We start from the raw sequence: 15380 nt of genomic DNA on the forward strand, positions 1-15380 counted from the left end.
TAATCTATTTAGTAATGGTTAGTGGATATAGAATGAATCAGATCCTTATATACTCTAATATACCATTAGAAGATTGTTGGACAGAATCTAACCTAGTTTGTAAAAAACAAAACTTCGCACTTATGAAAGACTACTAAATATGTCATCTGCTCTGTGTTGCCATACCGATCGCAGAACAAAGGATTTCATCCAAGCTAGCATATGCAGGAAAAGAGGATCCTCCTGTGAGGCTGTGGGGATGTTCCCTGGAATCCTAGGAACCAGGACCTAACCAGGCTGAGAGGGACCAGAACTGGGACTGGGTGCTGGTATCTCTGCACCATACCATGTCTCCACACCCTCACCTGGTGTAGAGCAAGTGCCTGCTGCTTGTCCATGCTGGCTGGTGTCTCACGGCTTCCGAGGTTACATGCTGTGGTTCTAGGTCCAGACATGCCTTTTCTGGTCTGCTCTGTGAATCAGATTTCCCGTTGTGAGATGAGTGGTGACCTCAGAAAGTGCCTGCTGCCCCATTGTGAAGAATGAAGAGAGATAATTAAAATAGGATTCTCAGCTTTGATGGATTTCAGATTATAATGTATATCCAAATTAGCCTTTCCTTCCCCCTAGAGTTCCCAGGAAGATGTTTTTCACATAGCAGGCACTCAGTCAATATATGTGGATGTTTTAAATGAATGTACTTCGTAGAGTCATGCATACATTAGGGTGATTGAGATTGGTGCAAAGAAGCACATAAGCCACCGAGTGTATCAGCCATCAAAGACGAAGGACTCCAGCTGCTTTCTCTGGGACATCTCAGATCACCTGTTTAGAATTTGAGATCTATCATCTCATGTTTTCTGTTACTGTGCTCCATCTTATTTATCTCTACAATTTTGAAATGAAAATCTGTAGATTTTAAATATTTCAAATATGGAGGAGGAAGATGGAGTTTTAAATGACTCCTGAAACCTGATGTGTTAATCTATACAAACCAATTTAGGATACAGGGTATATCATGGAAGAAAAACATCTAAGATAGAATATCGGCAGTATTGTCAGTACTGAAAATAAATTGTTTCATTTTCTTCCTTTGGTTCTTGGACCTATGGGTCTAATCACTAGTTTTTTTGGTGTTTGGAGTTCTTGGCATCCATGTTCCCAGCCTGAAAGCTGCCCGTGGTCACATCCGGCACTTGCCTTCAGCCCTCTCCATCCCAATGCAGGTTTTCAGTGGCTTCTTCCTGCTACTGAAGTGCCTCTTCCAGCCTTGATCCTTTTGATTGAGCTTGCTTCCAACCTGGGCAGTGCATGCCTGCTCCGGAGAGAAATCCCATGTTGTACTTCAAACTTGGGCAGTGCATGCCTCCCCTACAGAGAAATCCTGTGTTTCAACTGTGTGTTTATGACATCTACATCCTTATAATGCAGCTGAGCAGATGATTTATATATTTTTAGTTTCATAGCCCAGAATATATCCAGTTTTTTATGATCTTAGCCTTGACGTCATCCATACCCCAATCTGTCACCAACAAAATAAGCCAGCAAGATATTTAATAAATACTTGTCTTTGTCATTACTTCAGCAGGTTAGTAAAAAAGTCACTTAATGGTGTCTCAGTTATACATAAATAGCTTAAATTATTAGCATTGCTATAATTTTACTATAGTCTCATCTAAATCAAAAATTAGTCTTCAGAATAAAAACAAATGTCCTTTGCCAAACTTTTTTTTTTAATTGCACAATTAATTGACATTAACTGCCAATTATTTTTGGCTAATTGACTAACTTTAACTTCTGTGTTGCTCTTCCAGAGGCATGGCTATTGCACCTTGGGAGAAGCTTTTAATCGGTTAGATTTCTCAAGTGCAATTCAAGATATCCGAAGGTTCAATTATGTGGTCAAAGTAAGTGTTCTATTTCAAAAACTGCTTTGATGACTGTTTTGAACAACTATGTTTTGAAGATTGTAAGTGTACAACGTTTAAGATGCTGATGTGCCTGTTTGCTACCTGTTAATCGAAAAACAAAAGGGAACGAGTTCAGGAGAAAACAGTGAGATTGGATCATTTCTCCAGTATTGGTGTCAGAGGTTGCCAGGCCTCAGTGGGGGCAAACACTCACCTGCCCTGTGGCTCTGTGGTTGCTTAGGATGCAATAAGCTTGTCCCTTGGGGGTTGCATCTCATACCTCTGTACCGTGTCAGTGATAGAACTGTCATGGGATCTTTACCTGATGATTTCACAAATGTTTTCTGCTTTGCATTTTTCACAAAGAATGAGACTTGTGTCACAGAGGAAGAACTAGCTAATAGAAAACTGGAATTTCATACAAAATAGAATTCCACAAAAGCCTTATTGCATTAATGATACCCTTTTAGAAGAAATTTTTATCTTGGGCTATACTCAGAAAGAAAGGGTCTTAGCCATATATTTCATTTATTGTTTGCTTTTGTCTAAAGATTAATTACTATGTAGCTTATGCACTTTCATTCTATAATGGATAAAATAGAAGCTATAGTTTATGAAGCTATTAATTTTGTGTTTCTAATGGTTCTCTGAGACATTGGATAAATGTTTCTTTTACTTGCTTTTAGACAATTAAAAGTGCTACTGGGAGGACAAAAAAATTAGGGAGTTAAATAACTTTAAGCTTCAGATAATTTTATTTGTTACGTTTGGTTCAAAGCGGAATTTCCAGAGCTTCTTACATAACTACTACTTACAAATCCTGTCATGTTCCATGCTTCACTGAAGCCCAGTCACCATGTGCAGGCTGGACCTCCCCAGTGTTTTCTGAGTTCTCTTTTAGATATTTACACACTGGCCAGCAGGGTATCCTCGGTAGGTACCTCTCTCATAGATGATGAAACGCAGATTTGACTCAGCCTTTTGGAAATTTTCAGGACTTAAGTAGCCAGGAAAAATATCAGCAGAGAGGTCTCTAGCAGTAACTATTTCCCTGTGTAGCTCTTTGATAGTTAGGACCATACTGAGTTGTTTTATAGTAGCAATTCTTGACCATCTGTCTACATAAAAGGATTTAATTCTTGGGTGAGTGAAAGAGTAGGATGGGGCACAGGAAGAAGTCATTAGCTTCTGGTGGTTTCTGTGCTGGGTTCCCTGCTCCGTCATCTTTGGTCACTGACTCTGGAGAAGGTGCGAGTGTTGACTGTGCTTTGTTGGAGGGGGAGTTCATAGACCAGGGCCATTATTTTACTGATTTCTGTCATTTGAACCATTTGCATGATTTTTTTTTGGTCTGTGTACCACGTGCTACTATAATTTGCTGAGTAGCTTTTTTTCAAATTTACTTTTTTAAACAGAAATACCTACTTTAGCTTCATCCTAAACACTAATACCTGTGAAGTGGTTAACTTTCTGTTGCTCATTTTTCTAATGCATATAAAATAAATGCATAACTATAAAAATTAAAATGTGCTGTGCACTCATGTATCAACTAAGCTTACCTTGCAACCCTCTTGAGAAGGGCTGTGTTCACCAAACCACCTCTCAGAGGTGGAGGGAGGTAGCTGGTGAGCTTAGGAAGCACAAGGACTGCATTGCTGCCTGGCTGTCCTGGCAGCCTCACAGGTCTATGCATCTCTGTTGATTGCTGCCTTCCAAGAGGAGCCTTGCTTGGCTCATCAGTGCTCCTGCTCTACAGGAATCCCCTGTCCCGCTCCTGCAGCTGCTCTGTACCTTCCACATTATTCTTCACAAGTGTATCTAAGTTACCTCTAAAAAGTGATTTGTTCATGTTTACCTTCTGCTGAAAACAAAGAAAAAGCAGCCTTTGTGACTGTGGTAAAGCCTGAGCCTGTGCCTTACCTTAGGTTGGGCTCCTCTATGTCCCCATCCCAGTTCTTGCCCTCTCTGGCCCATGCCCACTGCCCTCTTCTGTTGGCTTTCTTCCCATTTGTTCCTTTTTTTTTTTTTTACTTTATCATGTGCATTTATTATTCATACTGTGCAGGCATTTGGTATTTTTTGCTGCTTTAAATGTTTATAGCAACACTCACTACAACAACTGATTCTCTTGCAGTTCTTGTAAATAATATGATTTTCCATAATTTAGGCTAAGTTGTCCATAATGTCACTCAGTATTATTAGAATACTTATAAATTGGAAATGTAGAAGCATTTGTTTTTAGATTCTTGATAAAAAGTTTCCTCCTTTTTCTAATGGCATTTAGTAATATCTGTCCTTAATAATTGGTGTGAAAAACTTAATTTCTTTTCTCTTGTCTTTTCTTGATGGAGTCTCACTCTGTCACCCAGGCTGGAGTGCAGTGGCATGACCTCGGCTTACTGCATCCTCCACTTCCAGGGTTCAAGTGACTCTCCTTCTTCAGCCTCCTGAGTAGCTGGGATTACAGGCATGCGCCACGATGACTGGCTAATTCTTTTTTATATTTTTAGTAGGGATGGGGTTTCCCCATGTTGTCCAGGCTAGTCTCAAACTCCTGACCTCAAGTGGTCTACCTGCCTCGGCCTTCCAAAATGCTGGCATTACAGGTGTGAGTCACCAAGCCTAGCTTGTGTCTTTCAGCATTTTATTTTATGTAAAATCATTTTGTCTATCTAACCTTAGCAATTTTACACTGAGACTAATCAATAATTATTAGGATTAAAGTTATTACTAGAATTTAGTGTTCAATTACAGATTGTTTCTGTTGTCAAAATTAAGATAACTGGTTTGTAATGGAAGTTTAGTTTTTACTCTGTCTTAGCATGATTGAAAATTTGCCATCTTTCAAAAACAGAAATCCAAATTAAAAAGTCTCTTCCACAATCCTATATAGAAAATGATAACCCAGTTATCGGTTAAAAAATGTTTGAAACTTCCATATCAAAGTAAATTTTGAAACATTTACTTTCATAGTTTTTCAAAATTTCAGTCAGATTTTGAGGAATCAATATTGTTTTTCTAAGCTTCATTCAACTCAGGGAGAGTAGAAACTAACTTTAACTGCTGTGTTCTTTAAACATTGGCATGCACCTTAGAGTCACTGTTGAGCTGTCCAGTCCCTCATACCTGCTGGTGCTGGTGGGGGTCGTAATGAAGCGTGGGAATTTGGGGTGATGAGTTGCTCTTCCTGGAAGTGTAGTATGGTTAACGAAAGCCATGTCACACTGTTCTTATGAAATTGTTGCGTTCTTAAATTCTGTACACGTGGCATTTTTGTTCATCTGCTCATGGCAGTGCAGTTTGGGAAACAAATCCATGCAACATTTCTTGTTTTGGGTTAACACCTACTTAAACTCACGCATACAACGTGCACTGCTAAACCATGTTCACACGTTGTAAAATAGCCGGTTTTCACCACCAGAGTTCAGCAGAACTTACCAATGTTTGGAATTTTTTTAAATAAATACAATGCTGTGTATTTAGTTGCAGACTAATTGGTTGTGAATTATAACACCATTATATTGCTATTGAACCATTATTAAAACTTGTCTCTGATTCAGTAACAATTTGTTTTTGTTTTAATGAATTGTGGAAATTGTCCTGGTTGGTTACTAAAGACTAGTAATATAATTTGTTGAACTATTAAATTTACTTTCTTCCAGAAAGCCAGTAAAAACAAATCTTTTCGCCCATGAGTAATTTTTTTCCCCATTAACTATTTATAATTATTTCATAATATGCCTTGCGAAACTTTTCTATTAGAAAAAAATGACAAGTCAAGATACAGTTTAGATTTGACCCTGCTAAGTGAACAGTTTTTAATATCCGGTCTGTAATTCAGCTCTTTTCTTATTTATCCCATTTATAAGCAATATGTAAGTAAATTAAATGTTGTTTGGTCAGTTTTGTTGTCAAATTTTAAAAGTTAAATTTAGTTAAATTTTAAAAGTTGTATTAACCAAATACTTGGAATTTTTACCATATATGTAGTTATTCTACCCCCAAATAGATTGGGAGCAGCAGGAGTTGGGATTGAAGAGGCTTTGAAGTTGAGTTTGAGCCAGGTGTCTTGTTGAAGGCATAAAATGGCCCCACCTTTTGTTTACTGTCCAGGGGCAGGATGTTCTTCACTCAGGGCAGGAGGAGCCCATCAGGACTGGCATTGCTGAGCACCTCCTGTGTGCAGATCAACCTACCTTGTCTTTTCTAGCTAACGCTTTCAAGAAACTTGGAAATCCAGTTCTAAGTTACACGCCCACCATGAAATCTTGTTTGCCAGTGATCACAGGGTTGTGGCAATAGCAACTCAAGCGTGCCTGGCTGGGACCTTGGCCTCGCCACCCCCATCATGTCTGCGGCACTTCCCTGGCCCTCAGGTGTGCCAATGTCCACGTGTTTAAGTTGTCTGAGTCCCTGTCCCCGTTGAGCCCTAGGAGCAGGGGCTTGGTTTGTTCACCACTGTTCACCCACTGCTGACAATAACACCCTCTTTGTCAAAATGGAGTGAGTGTGTCCCAGCTGCAGTGAGGAACTGCATTTCCATGACCTCAGAGGTGCCCAGCAAACCCAGGATGGCTGGAAACACAAAGGGCGACCGGTACCCGAAAGCTGTGTGGAGGAGGTAGAACTGGGTCCTGAGCCTGTAGGTTAATGTGACGGTGATTTTGTTATCATTCCCTTGGAGTCCTGGGTTTGCACATAGCACTGAGAACAGCAGCCTGCTCCTTTGCCGTCTGGCAGCCAGGAAGTGGCTTCTGACAGCCCGCTGCGAACAGCTCCAGGCTCAGTGTGAAAGCTTCCTGAAAGAAGCACAGTGTGCAACTGAAATTTATAAAAATGTTAAATATGCTGTGTTTCCTAAAGTACACATATCTGTAGGAAAAAAGCTTTCAGAATTGTGAAGTTTATATATCTAATCTTAGTTATTTGGTAAATTAACTTATCTGAAGTACATCATTCTCTGCCTATGGCTGGACCGATTAGGCAGTATATCCAGTGTCATATACTTTCAAGGATTGCATACTTTTAGTTTAGTATCTTGCCATCATTTATTTTTATGTTTTCATTTGCTTTAGATGTAGGTGAAGAGTCTATCATGCTTGTCTTTATTCAAAAGTTTCTGTGTCCCTGGGCATTGCTCTGCCCCTCCAGGACTCCCCAGTCCTCTCCTTTAGCCCACCTGCTCCTCACTTTTGGAGATGGACTCCTGCTTCCCAGTGTCCCAGGAATCTATTAAATGGGGAAAGGTGGCCAGGTGCAGTGATTCACACCTGTAATCTCAGCACTTTAGGAGGCTGAGGCAAGAGGATAACTTGAGCCCAGGAGTTTGAGGCCAGCCCGGGCAACATAGGACAACCCTGTTTCTACAAATAATAATAATAACAGGCAAATAGGGAAAGACATCTCAGGCTAGAATCTCTAGCTATGTGAATTTTTTTTTTTTTTTTCAATTTTTTTCATAATTTCTACTAAGGACTACTCCATAGCAGCAAATTAATTGTAGCAGCCTCACAGCAGCACATGGGAAGTATGCTCCATGAGTGACCCTGGGCTCTCCCAGGCATGGACTCAAGAGTAAGGCAGGGAGAGGAGAGGCTCTGCAGCCACACAGCCATTGTTGGAATTCTGTCTCTTCTTTATTTACTCAGGGATCTCAAGCATATGACTTCATCTCATCCATAGTATCAGGTAGATTTTAGTATCTGCTTCAGAACACTGTTAAAAAGTTTAGATTAGTTCGATCATAGGAAGCTCTTGGAACAATAGTCTGTGTTAGCCACCATTTTGATTTCTTTTGAGGATGATTTAGGCAGAAGGATGACAGCTGCATGGAGATCCATTTATGACTCAAGAGTTAAAGATGAGAAAATGGGGCCCAGAGAGATGGGCTGAAGGTCACAATGGCGACAAGGACAGAGACCAAAAATGTAGCCATCCTGACAGCCGTGAAGTGCTTTTTCATTAAGAACTTATTTCCTAAGTCTATAAACTTTGATTTTCCTCTGATGTAAATTAAGTGACTTTCTTAAATGCATCATATGACATTTTAAAATAATTACCTGGCAAGTTAGATGGAACTATTAAAAAGAACTGTCTTTAAATTTTCAGATCATATTGCTAATCGGGCTTTTATTTGCTTTGGTGAGTGTTGTTTTAAGGGATGCAATCCAATGCTAATTCATTGTTGTATAATAATTTATTCAGTAGGCCCTGCTATATCTCAAGCACCTGGCAAGTAGTAGGCACTTGCTATTCCTAAAATGAATGCATGACTGAGTATACAAACCAACTATTGTATAAATAAATGTTTTGTAAGTTACTCCAATTATTTTTTACCACAGTTAAATCTTCTCCATAAATTCTACTCGAAGTAGGGACTGATTATTCAGATACTCTAAAATAATTACATTTTGGCTGATAGTTATGCTGAACCTACAGGTTGCATTTTTTTTCCCCAAGCAAACTATATAGTTAGAAATAGAGGAAGTTATTTCCAATTTTTTATTTTTTTGAGATGGAATTGCTTTGTGGCCCAGGCCGGAGGGCCGTGGTGCAGTCTTGGCTCACTGCAACTTTTGTTCCCCAGGTTCAAGTGATTCTCCTGCCTCAGCCTCCTGAGTAGTAGGAATTTCAGGCACTTGCCACCAAGCCCAGCTGATTTTTTTTTTGTTTGTCTGTTTTGTTTTTAATTGCATTTTAGGTTTGGGGATACATGTGAAGAACATGCACGATAGTTGCATAGGTACACATGTGGCAGTGTGATTTGCTCCCTTCCTCCCCTTCACCTATATCTGGCATTTGTCCCCCTGCTATCTCTCCCCAACTCCCCAGCCCCCGCTGTCCCTCCCCTGTTCCCCCCAACAGACCCCAGTGTGTAGTGCTCCCCTCCCTGTGTCCATGTGTTCTCATTGTTCAACACCTGCCTATGAGTGAGAACATGCAATTTCATTTTCTGTTCTTGTGTCAGTCTGCTGAGAATGATGGTTTCCAGGTTCATCCATGTCCCTACAGAGGACATGAACTCATTGTTTTTGATGGCTCATAATATTCCATGGTGTATATGTGCCACATTTTCCCTGTCCAGTCTATCATTGATGGGCATTTGGGTTGTTTCCAGGCCTTTGCTATTGTAAACAGTGCTGCAATGAACCATCATTTTCAGCAAACTGACCCAAGAACAGAAAGCCAGGCACTGTATGTTCTCACTCATAGGTGGGTGTTGAACAACAACAACAAGAACATGTGGACTCGGGGAGAGGAGCACCACACACTGGGGGCAGTTGGGAGGGGCGGGTAGGGGAGAGACAGCGCGGGGTGGGGAGGGAGTGGGGGTGGAGAGGGATAACATGGGGAGAAATGCCAGATATAGTATGCACCTAAAGTAAAATAAATACATTTTTTTTAAAACTGCTGTATTAAAGTGTATTAGCAAAGTATGTTAATGCTCCTGAGAACAGATTCATTAAAGAAAATTCAAAAAATGACAGTGTTTTCACCACTCAGAAATGTCCATTTCCTTTGAAGGAAGTGCTCCTGAGTACCGCTGAGTCTGACCTCAGTTGAATTATATTTGGCCTTGTAGCTCTGATGCTTTTAAGAAAAATTGAACATAAATTGCTGATGATGGTAGATAGGTAGTGTCAGGCCAGTTTGAGCACACTGGGACTATAAGGCTCCTCATTAGATGGCATGCCAAAAAAAGCTTGTCCTCCAGGAAAATATCCAAATTATATTGGAAGTTTGAAATGCTGGTATTAATAATAGTCTGCAAGTATTCACCACCATCTTTATTTTTCTTTAATTCTCACTATACTTATCCTATCAACAAGATAATTTGTAGGGTATGACTAAATGTAGCAACTAAGAATACTTTTACCAGAATAAAATTGTAAGTTGTGTAACAGTTCGGTTTCAGATAAAAAAGCAATCTTTCTTTCTGCCAGTGCTAGAAGTCAGTGAACATTTGACAGAGTAATAATGGTTACCAAGAAAAGCAGAGAAAAGGGACAACCCAAAAAATAGAATCGTCTGTCACAGACCATTGCTTGAGCAGCTTGTGAGTTGTAGGAGGGGCGCAAGTTCCTAAGCCTGAGATGGAGGACGTGTTTAATCCTGGCTGCATGAAGTTGTAGTGTGGTGCTTCCTTATCTCAGGGCAGTGGTGGGCAGGGAGTTCACACGTTGCTAAAGGACCCGAAAAAAGTGGTTGAAGCTCCCAGAAAATTCATGAAAACTACAAAGTCTGCGTGGTTCTGTTTTGGCTTGCTGAGGTTACATCCCATTTTTGTAAAAGATAATAAACTTGAGAAGGCTTTTTAAAATTAGATAATCAAAGTTGAGATCACAGCTGTTCCAGGCTATTCCTTCTGTCCAGCACACACAGTAGATGGGAGGCAGCAGAGCAGGAGGCACAAGTAGGGATTGTGGGGTCGCCCTGCTCTCCAGACCTGGCCCCTCCCTCCTTAGTGAGGTGGCTGTGGTGTCCCTCCCTCTTCAGTCATGTGCCCTTGGAGCCAGCTTCTTCATCACTCTCTGCTTCAGTTTTCTCATCTGTAGAGCTGGGATAATAGTAAGATCTACCTCACAGCGGCATTACAGGCATTAAAAGGGCATCATGTTCTTCAGAAGATGCCTTTGTAATATTCACTTACTAATGCTTAAGGTGAATATTGAGCAAAGTTGATTTGGTCTGCTCAGTGAAGAATATACTTTCTATATTCTGTGGTAAGGCTGACTTTAAAAATAGAAGTAGTGGACATTGTTTTTTTTCTTTATCTGCCCTACCCAGTGCACGTGAGGCCCTTTAGGAACAACACAGGCACACATGCAGTGCCAATTTACTCCCAGATCCAAGGGTATTGAGGAATGGACCTTGAGTTTCAAATAGCTGTGATTTTATTCAACTTTTTTGAATTTGAGTTTTATTACATTATCACCAGAGAGTTTGGCTTATAAGATCTCTAATTCTTTGAAATGATTAAGTTTTCCTTTGTAGCCTTCTTTATAATTGATTTTTATAAATATTCTATTGATGTGTAAGAAAAATACAGATTCTCTATTTGAAGGATGTACTTTCTTTCTGTTTATCTAATTCTTCCACATTCTTACTTGTTTAGCATTGTCAGATTTGAGGAGATAAGCAGTCATGCACCATATAACGATGTTTTGGTCAGTGACCAACTAACCACATATAGTGTGGTGGTCACATAAGATTATTTCCTATTTTTACTGTGCCTTTCCTATGTTTAGATATTTTTAGATACACAGATACTTGGCATTATGTTACAGTTGCTGTTCAGTGCATTCACCTGCTGTACAGGTCTGTAGCCTGGCTGTGTAGGTATTGTGTAGTACGCTCTGTGATGTTCACACAGTAATAAAATTACCCTAGCAATGTGTTTCTCAGGTTGCATCCCTGTTGTTAAGTGACCCATGACTCTATAAAAAAGCTTCCTACAATATTTGTACTTTTAACAAATGCTTGTTAAATTCCCAACTGACTTTGCTGTATAGCTAATTAGAGGCTTGTGAATGATTATAGTTTCTTTGTAAATTGTCTTTTGCCTAGTTATCTTAATTATCATTTTAACCTGAAATCTAATGTTGTCAGCCATGAACACCTTCTCACCTTTGTGCTTACATATGCCTGGTGGTGTCCATTCTGTAGTCCTCTGTGGGTGACTAGTCTGAACTGAGCATGCTAAGCTAACCCATGCCTTCTGCTGATGATTTATCTTTTTAAAAGGAATTCTAAAACATGATATTAGAGAAATTTGGAAAATTTATTTTGATGACGGGAGGGGAGGTAGTCGGGAAGGCTTATCTCCCAGGGAACACGTATTCTCTCTTCCTGGTATTTCCTTCCCTAGTAGAACAGCAGTTCCAAACCCAAATGTGGTCTCAGAGGTCCTTTTTGCTTTTTAAAATTACTGAGGACCCTCAAGGATTTAGGTCATGTGAGTTATATCTATTAATGTTTGCCACGTTTGAAATGAAAACAATTTTTACAGTATTTCTCCATTTATTTAAAAGTAAGGACTGAGCTGGGTGTGGTGGCTCACCCCTGTAATCCCAACACTTTGGAGGACCTCATCTGATGTCAGGAGTTTGAGACCAGCCTGGCCACAATTGTGAAAACCCATGTCTACTAAAAATACAGAAATTAGCCAGGCATGGTGGCAGGTGCCTGTAATCCCACATACTCTGGAAGCTGAGGCTGGAAAATTACTTGAACCCAGGAGGCAGAGGTTGCAGTAGCCAAGATCGCGCCATTGCACTCCAGCCTGGGTGACAAGAGCGAAACTCCATCTGAAAAAAAAAAAAAAAAAGTAAGAACTGTATGTCTCACACTTTGGCACACCCTCTTGGTATCTGTATGATGGGGATTATTCCTCATCTCTGCTCCTGAGTTCATTCTGCTATAATGTAGCTTGTTGGGGCCTCTGGAGCACTTCACTGCACACTAACATATGTGAGGGTAGAAAAAGAAAATCATATCTTAGTGACACTGGAAATAGTTTAGACCTTGGGCTTCCCCAAGAGGCCCTTAGATGCTGCGTGGGGAACCGTGGTGGTAGAACGAACTGTCTCTCCCAGACTTGCTCACCACAGCCCCTCTTACTTGTGAGAAACAGGCAAGTATAACTCTTCTTTTTCCTTTGAGGAATAAAATATATTTGTATATTTTGGTTTGTTTTTTTCATGTCTTCAGTGTTGTAGGGCAAGAAGCCTATCTGGGGAGGCTTTGGTTATTAAGCAAAGTACTTAATAATGCCAGTGCTTACGACTGGCTGGCATTGTCTCTACCTACCTAGGAAATCCATTGTTGTGTGAATCTGAATCACATCTACCAATCCAGCTGTTACTAGCAATAATGCTGATAACCTCAGTTGACCTGAATTCTTGTCTCTAAATTAATTCTAAAGTGAGGCAGGGAGAAGGGGTACTAGTCAACATTACAACAAGGAAGAAATTTAATAATAATATTCAGTTAATTTGAGAAGGAACAGGATTGAAATTTTGACAATGGTCTTCTCATCTTTGCTTGGCCTGACCTGATCTGATCTCTGTCCAGTGCCCTCAACTGGTGTGTTTTAGTGTAGGATATTTTTATGCAAATATGTTAGAAATCACAATTTTTTTCCCCAAAGATTGTCATCTAATTGTCACACTTATAATGTTATTTGTGGCCGAGTATATGACTTAGTGATTTCTCATTCTGGAAATCAAGAAAGGCTGGAAGGAGAATTGGAAGGAAGGGATCAGAAACTCTGTTTTCAGAGAAATAAGAGGCAGATGCAATGCACAGACTCTAAAATATGCACGAAGCTTACTAAAAGCTAAGCTTGGGCAGCGATAGTATAGGTCTATGAATTTTATATCTAGTCAAACTGTCTTTTGTATCCACACTGCAAACAGTATTGATCATGTAAGGATGATACTCAGGGAATACTGATTGTTCTCATGAGCATTTTTGATTAGAGAAACGGTGTCCATCGGACTGGATGTCAGTGAATCCCTACAGCATTAGCTGTGTGGCTGACTGTGATGGAGTGGAGTGTGAGTGGAGGGTGGAGGAGAAAAGGTTGGTGGTAGAGGTTTATTGACTGTCTCACTTGTAATCACAGGGGAGGCATTAAGATATTATTCACTAAAATCAAGTTGTAGAGGAGAGGGATGGAAGGAAGAAGGAGCAAGATGAATGGCAGTTTTATCACAATGTGGAACAGGGAACTAACAACACTAAGATGTGTTGTATAAGAATTCTGAAGGATAAGAGAATTACATAGAGCTAAAATTCCAAAAGTAACCCCTAGGACAAAATAGTGCAAACATTCCTAACTTTCAGAAGAACTACAGAGAGAATGAAAACTTTTTCAAAAAGCTATAAAAACATGTTACAAAATTAAGACCAAACATGTTGTCTCTATACATGTAAACACATAACCTTATACACATAACCTAAAGGCTGGTAAAAGTAAAAGATTTCAGACTGGATCAGAAAACTGAAACCCAACTCTTAAGTTGTATGTAAGAAGCACACCTAAAACAATGATTTACAAAAGTTGAAAATAAAAGAATGAAAAGATATACTGGACAAAATAAACAGCCCACTTTTTCCTGCTGCATATCAGAGTAGGGACAGCCGAAAAAGCAAAGCATCCCAAGAGGGGCAAGAGGAGCAGCGGCCAGGGCCTTGGTTATCAGTCCCACAAGAGACCTCTACTTTGTGGGTTCTGTCATAGTGATTTGTTACTGTGGCTTCCTAGAATACAAATTCTACAATTTTTATTTGAATTCAATGTATTTGCTATTTAAGAATGAGTTTTAAAATACAAAATGTGACTTAATGATGAGTTTCGGGGTTTTCTTTTTCTTTTCTTTTTTTTTTTTTGAGGCGGAGTTTCACTCTTGTTACCCAGGCTGGAGTGCAATGGCGCTACCTTGGCTCACCGCAACCTCCGCCTCCTGGGTTCAGGCAATTCTCCTGCCTCAGCCTCCTGAGTAGCTGGGATTACAGGCACGCACCACCATGCCCAGCTCATTTTTTTATTTTTAGTAGAGATGGGGTTTCACCATGTTGACCAGGGTGGTCTCGATCTCTTGGCCTTGTGATCCACCCGCCTCGGCCTCCCAAAGTGATGGGATTACAGGCTTGAGCCACTGCGCCCGGCCTTGTTTTTCCTTTTTAATGTCTACATGGAAGAGTTTGATTTTCTGATTGTCTGTTCAGCACACAGCTGCAGATGTGGGCTTAGGTTGTGAAAGTATTTGTTAGTGCCCAAGCATTCAGTCTAGCCTCTTTCTGGTGTGCCCTTATACTACAGAGGCTGGGAAGCTATAAGCGCCATTTCAGACTCCTGCAGCCTACGCTCTGGGAGGAGATGTGCTTCCACTAACTAAGTGAAAGCCTGTAAGACTAAAAGGCGGAGCTGTAGGCCACGACTGCCTCAGCTCCCTTGTATGAAGTTCCCTTCAGATTAGCATGGGTAGTGACTGTTCCTACACCTGGACACAGACTGATCCAGTGACTTAATTTAGGATGGCACATTAGAAATGTTCATGCATGTGTGTTAAATCACTGTGGTTTGTAATTCCATATTAAATAGATTTATATATCGTTCAGCTTTTTTTCCTCTTTCCTTTAAGTTATTGCAGCTAATTGCAAAATCCCAGTTAACTTCATTGAGCGGTGTGGCACAAAAGAATTACTTCAACATTTTGGATAAAATTGTTCAAAAGGGTAAGATGATCACTGTATTTTGAATACTCTAAATCTTAACTAGAAATTTGGTGTAAGGAGATGGGATTTTTCTTTTATCTTTCCCCAGTATGCATGCTGTCAAAAACAATTGTATGAATAATGTGATAACATCAGAAGTACAGGTCATCCCTCCAGTTCTTAGTGTTCTGTTACTGATGTTTACTTTTTTTTAAAGTTGCTTTTGCATGCAAAGGGATATATTAGGAAAAATAATCCTAGAATTAAAAA

General features: G+C 40.0%; 1 protein-coding gene across 10 annotated transcripts in view; it reads left to right on the forward strand.

Moving 5' to 3' along the window:
* Positions 1–15380, forward strand: part of FBXO25 (F-box protein 25) — a 75991-nt gene that overhangs the window by 28534 nt on the left and 32077 nt on the right. For all 10 annotated transcript variants that reach the window (XR_013525417.1, XR_004732567.3, XR_004732568.3 and 7 more), the window contains 2 exons: positions 1794–1886; positions 15038–15131. Coding sequence is in view for 4 of the 10 variants with exons in the window: in XM_035269807.3 (XP_035125698.1) it covers positions 1794–1886; positions 15038–15131 (187 nt within the window). In the remaining 6 variants the exon portion in view is untranslated. The remainder of the gene's footprint in view (positions 1–1793; positions 1887–15037; positions 15132–15380) is intronic.

The sequence above is a fragment of the Callithrix jacchus genome, chromosome 13 (assembly GCF_049354715.1).
Source record: "Callithrix jacchus isolate 240 chromosome 13, calJac240_pri, whole genome shotgun sequence".
NCBI lineage: Eukaryota > Metazoa > Chordata > Mammalia > Primates > Cebidae > Callithrix > Callithrix jacchus.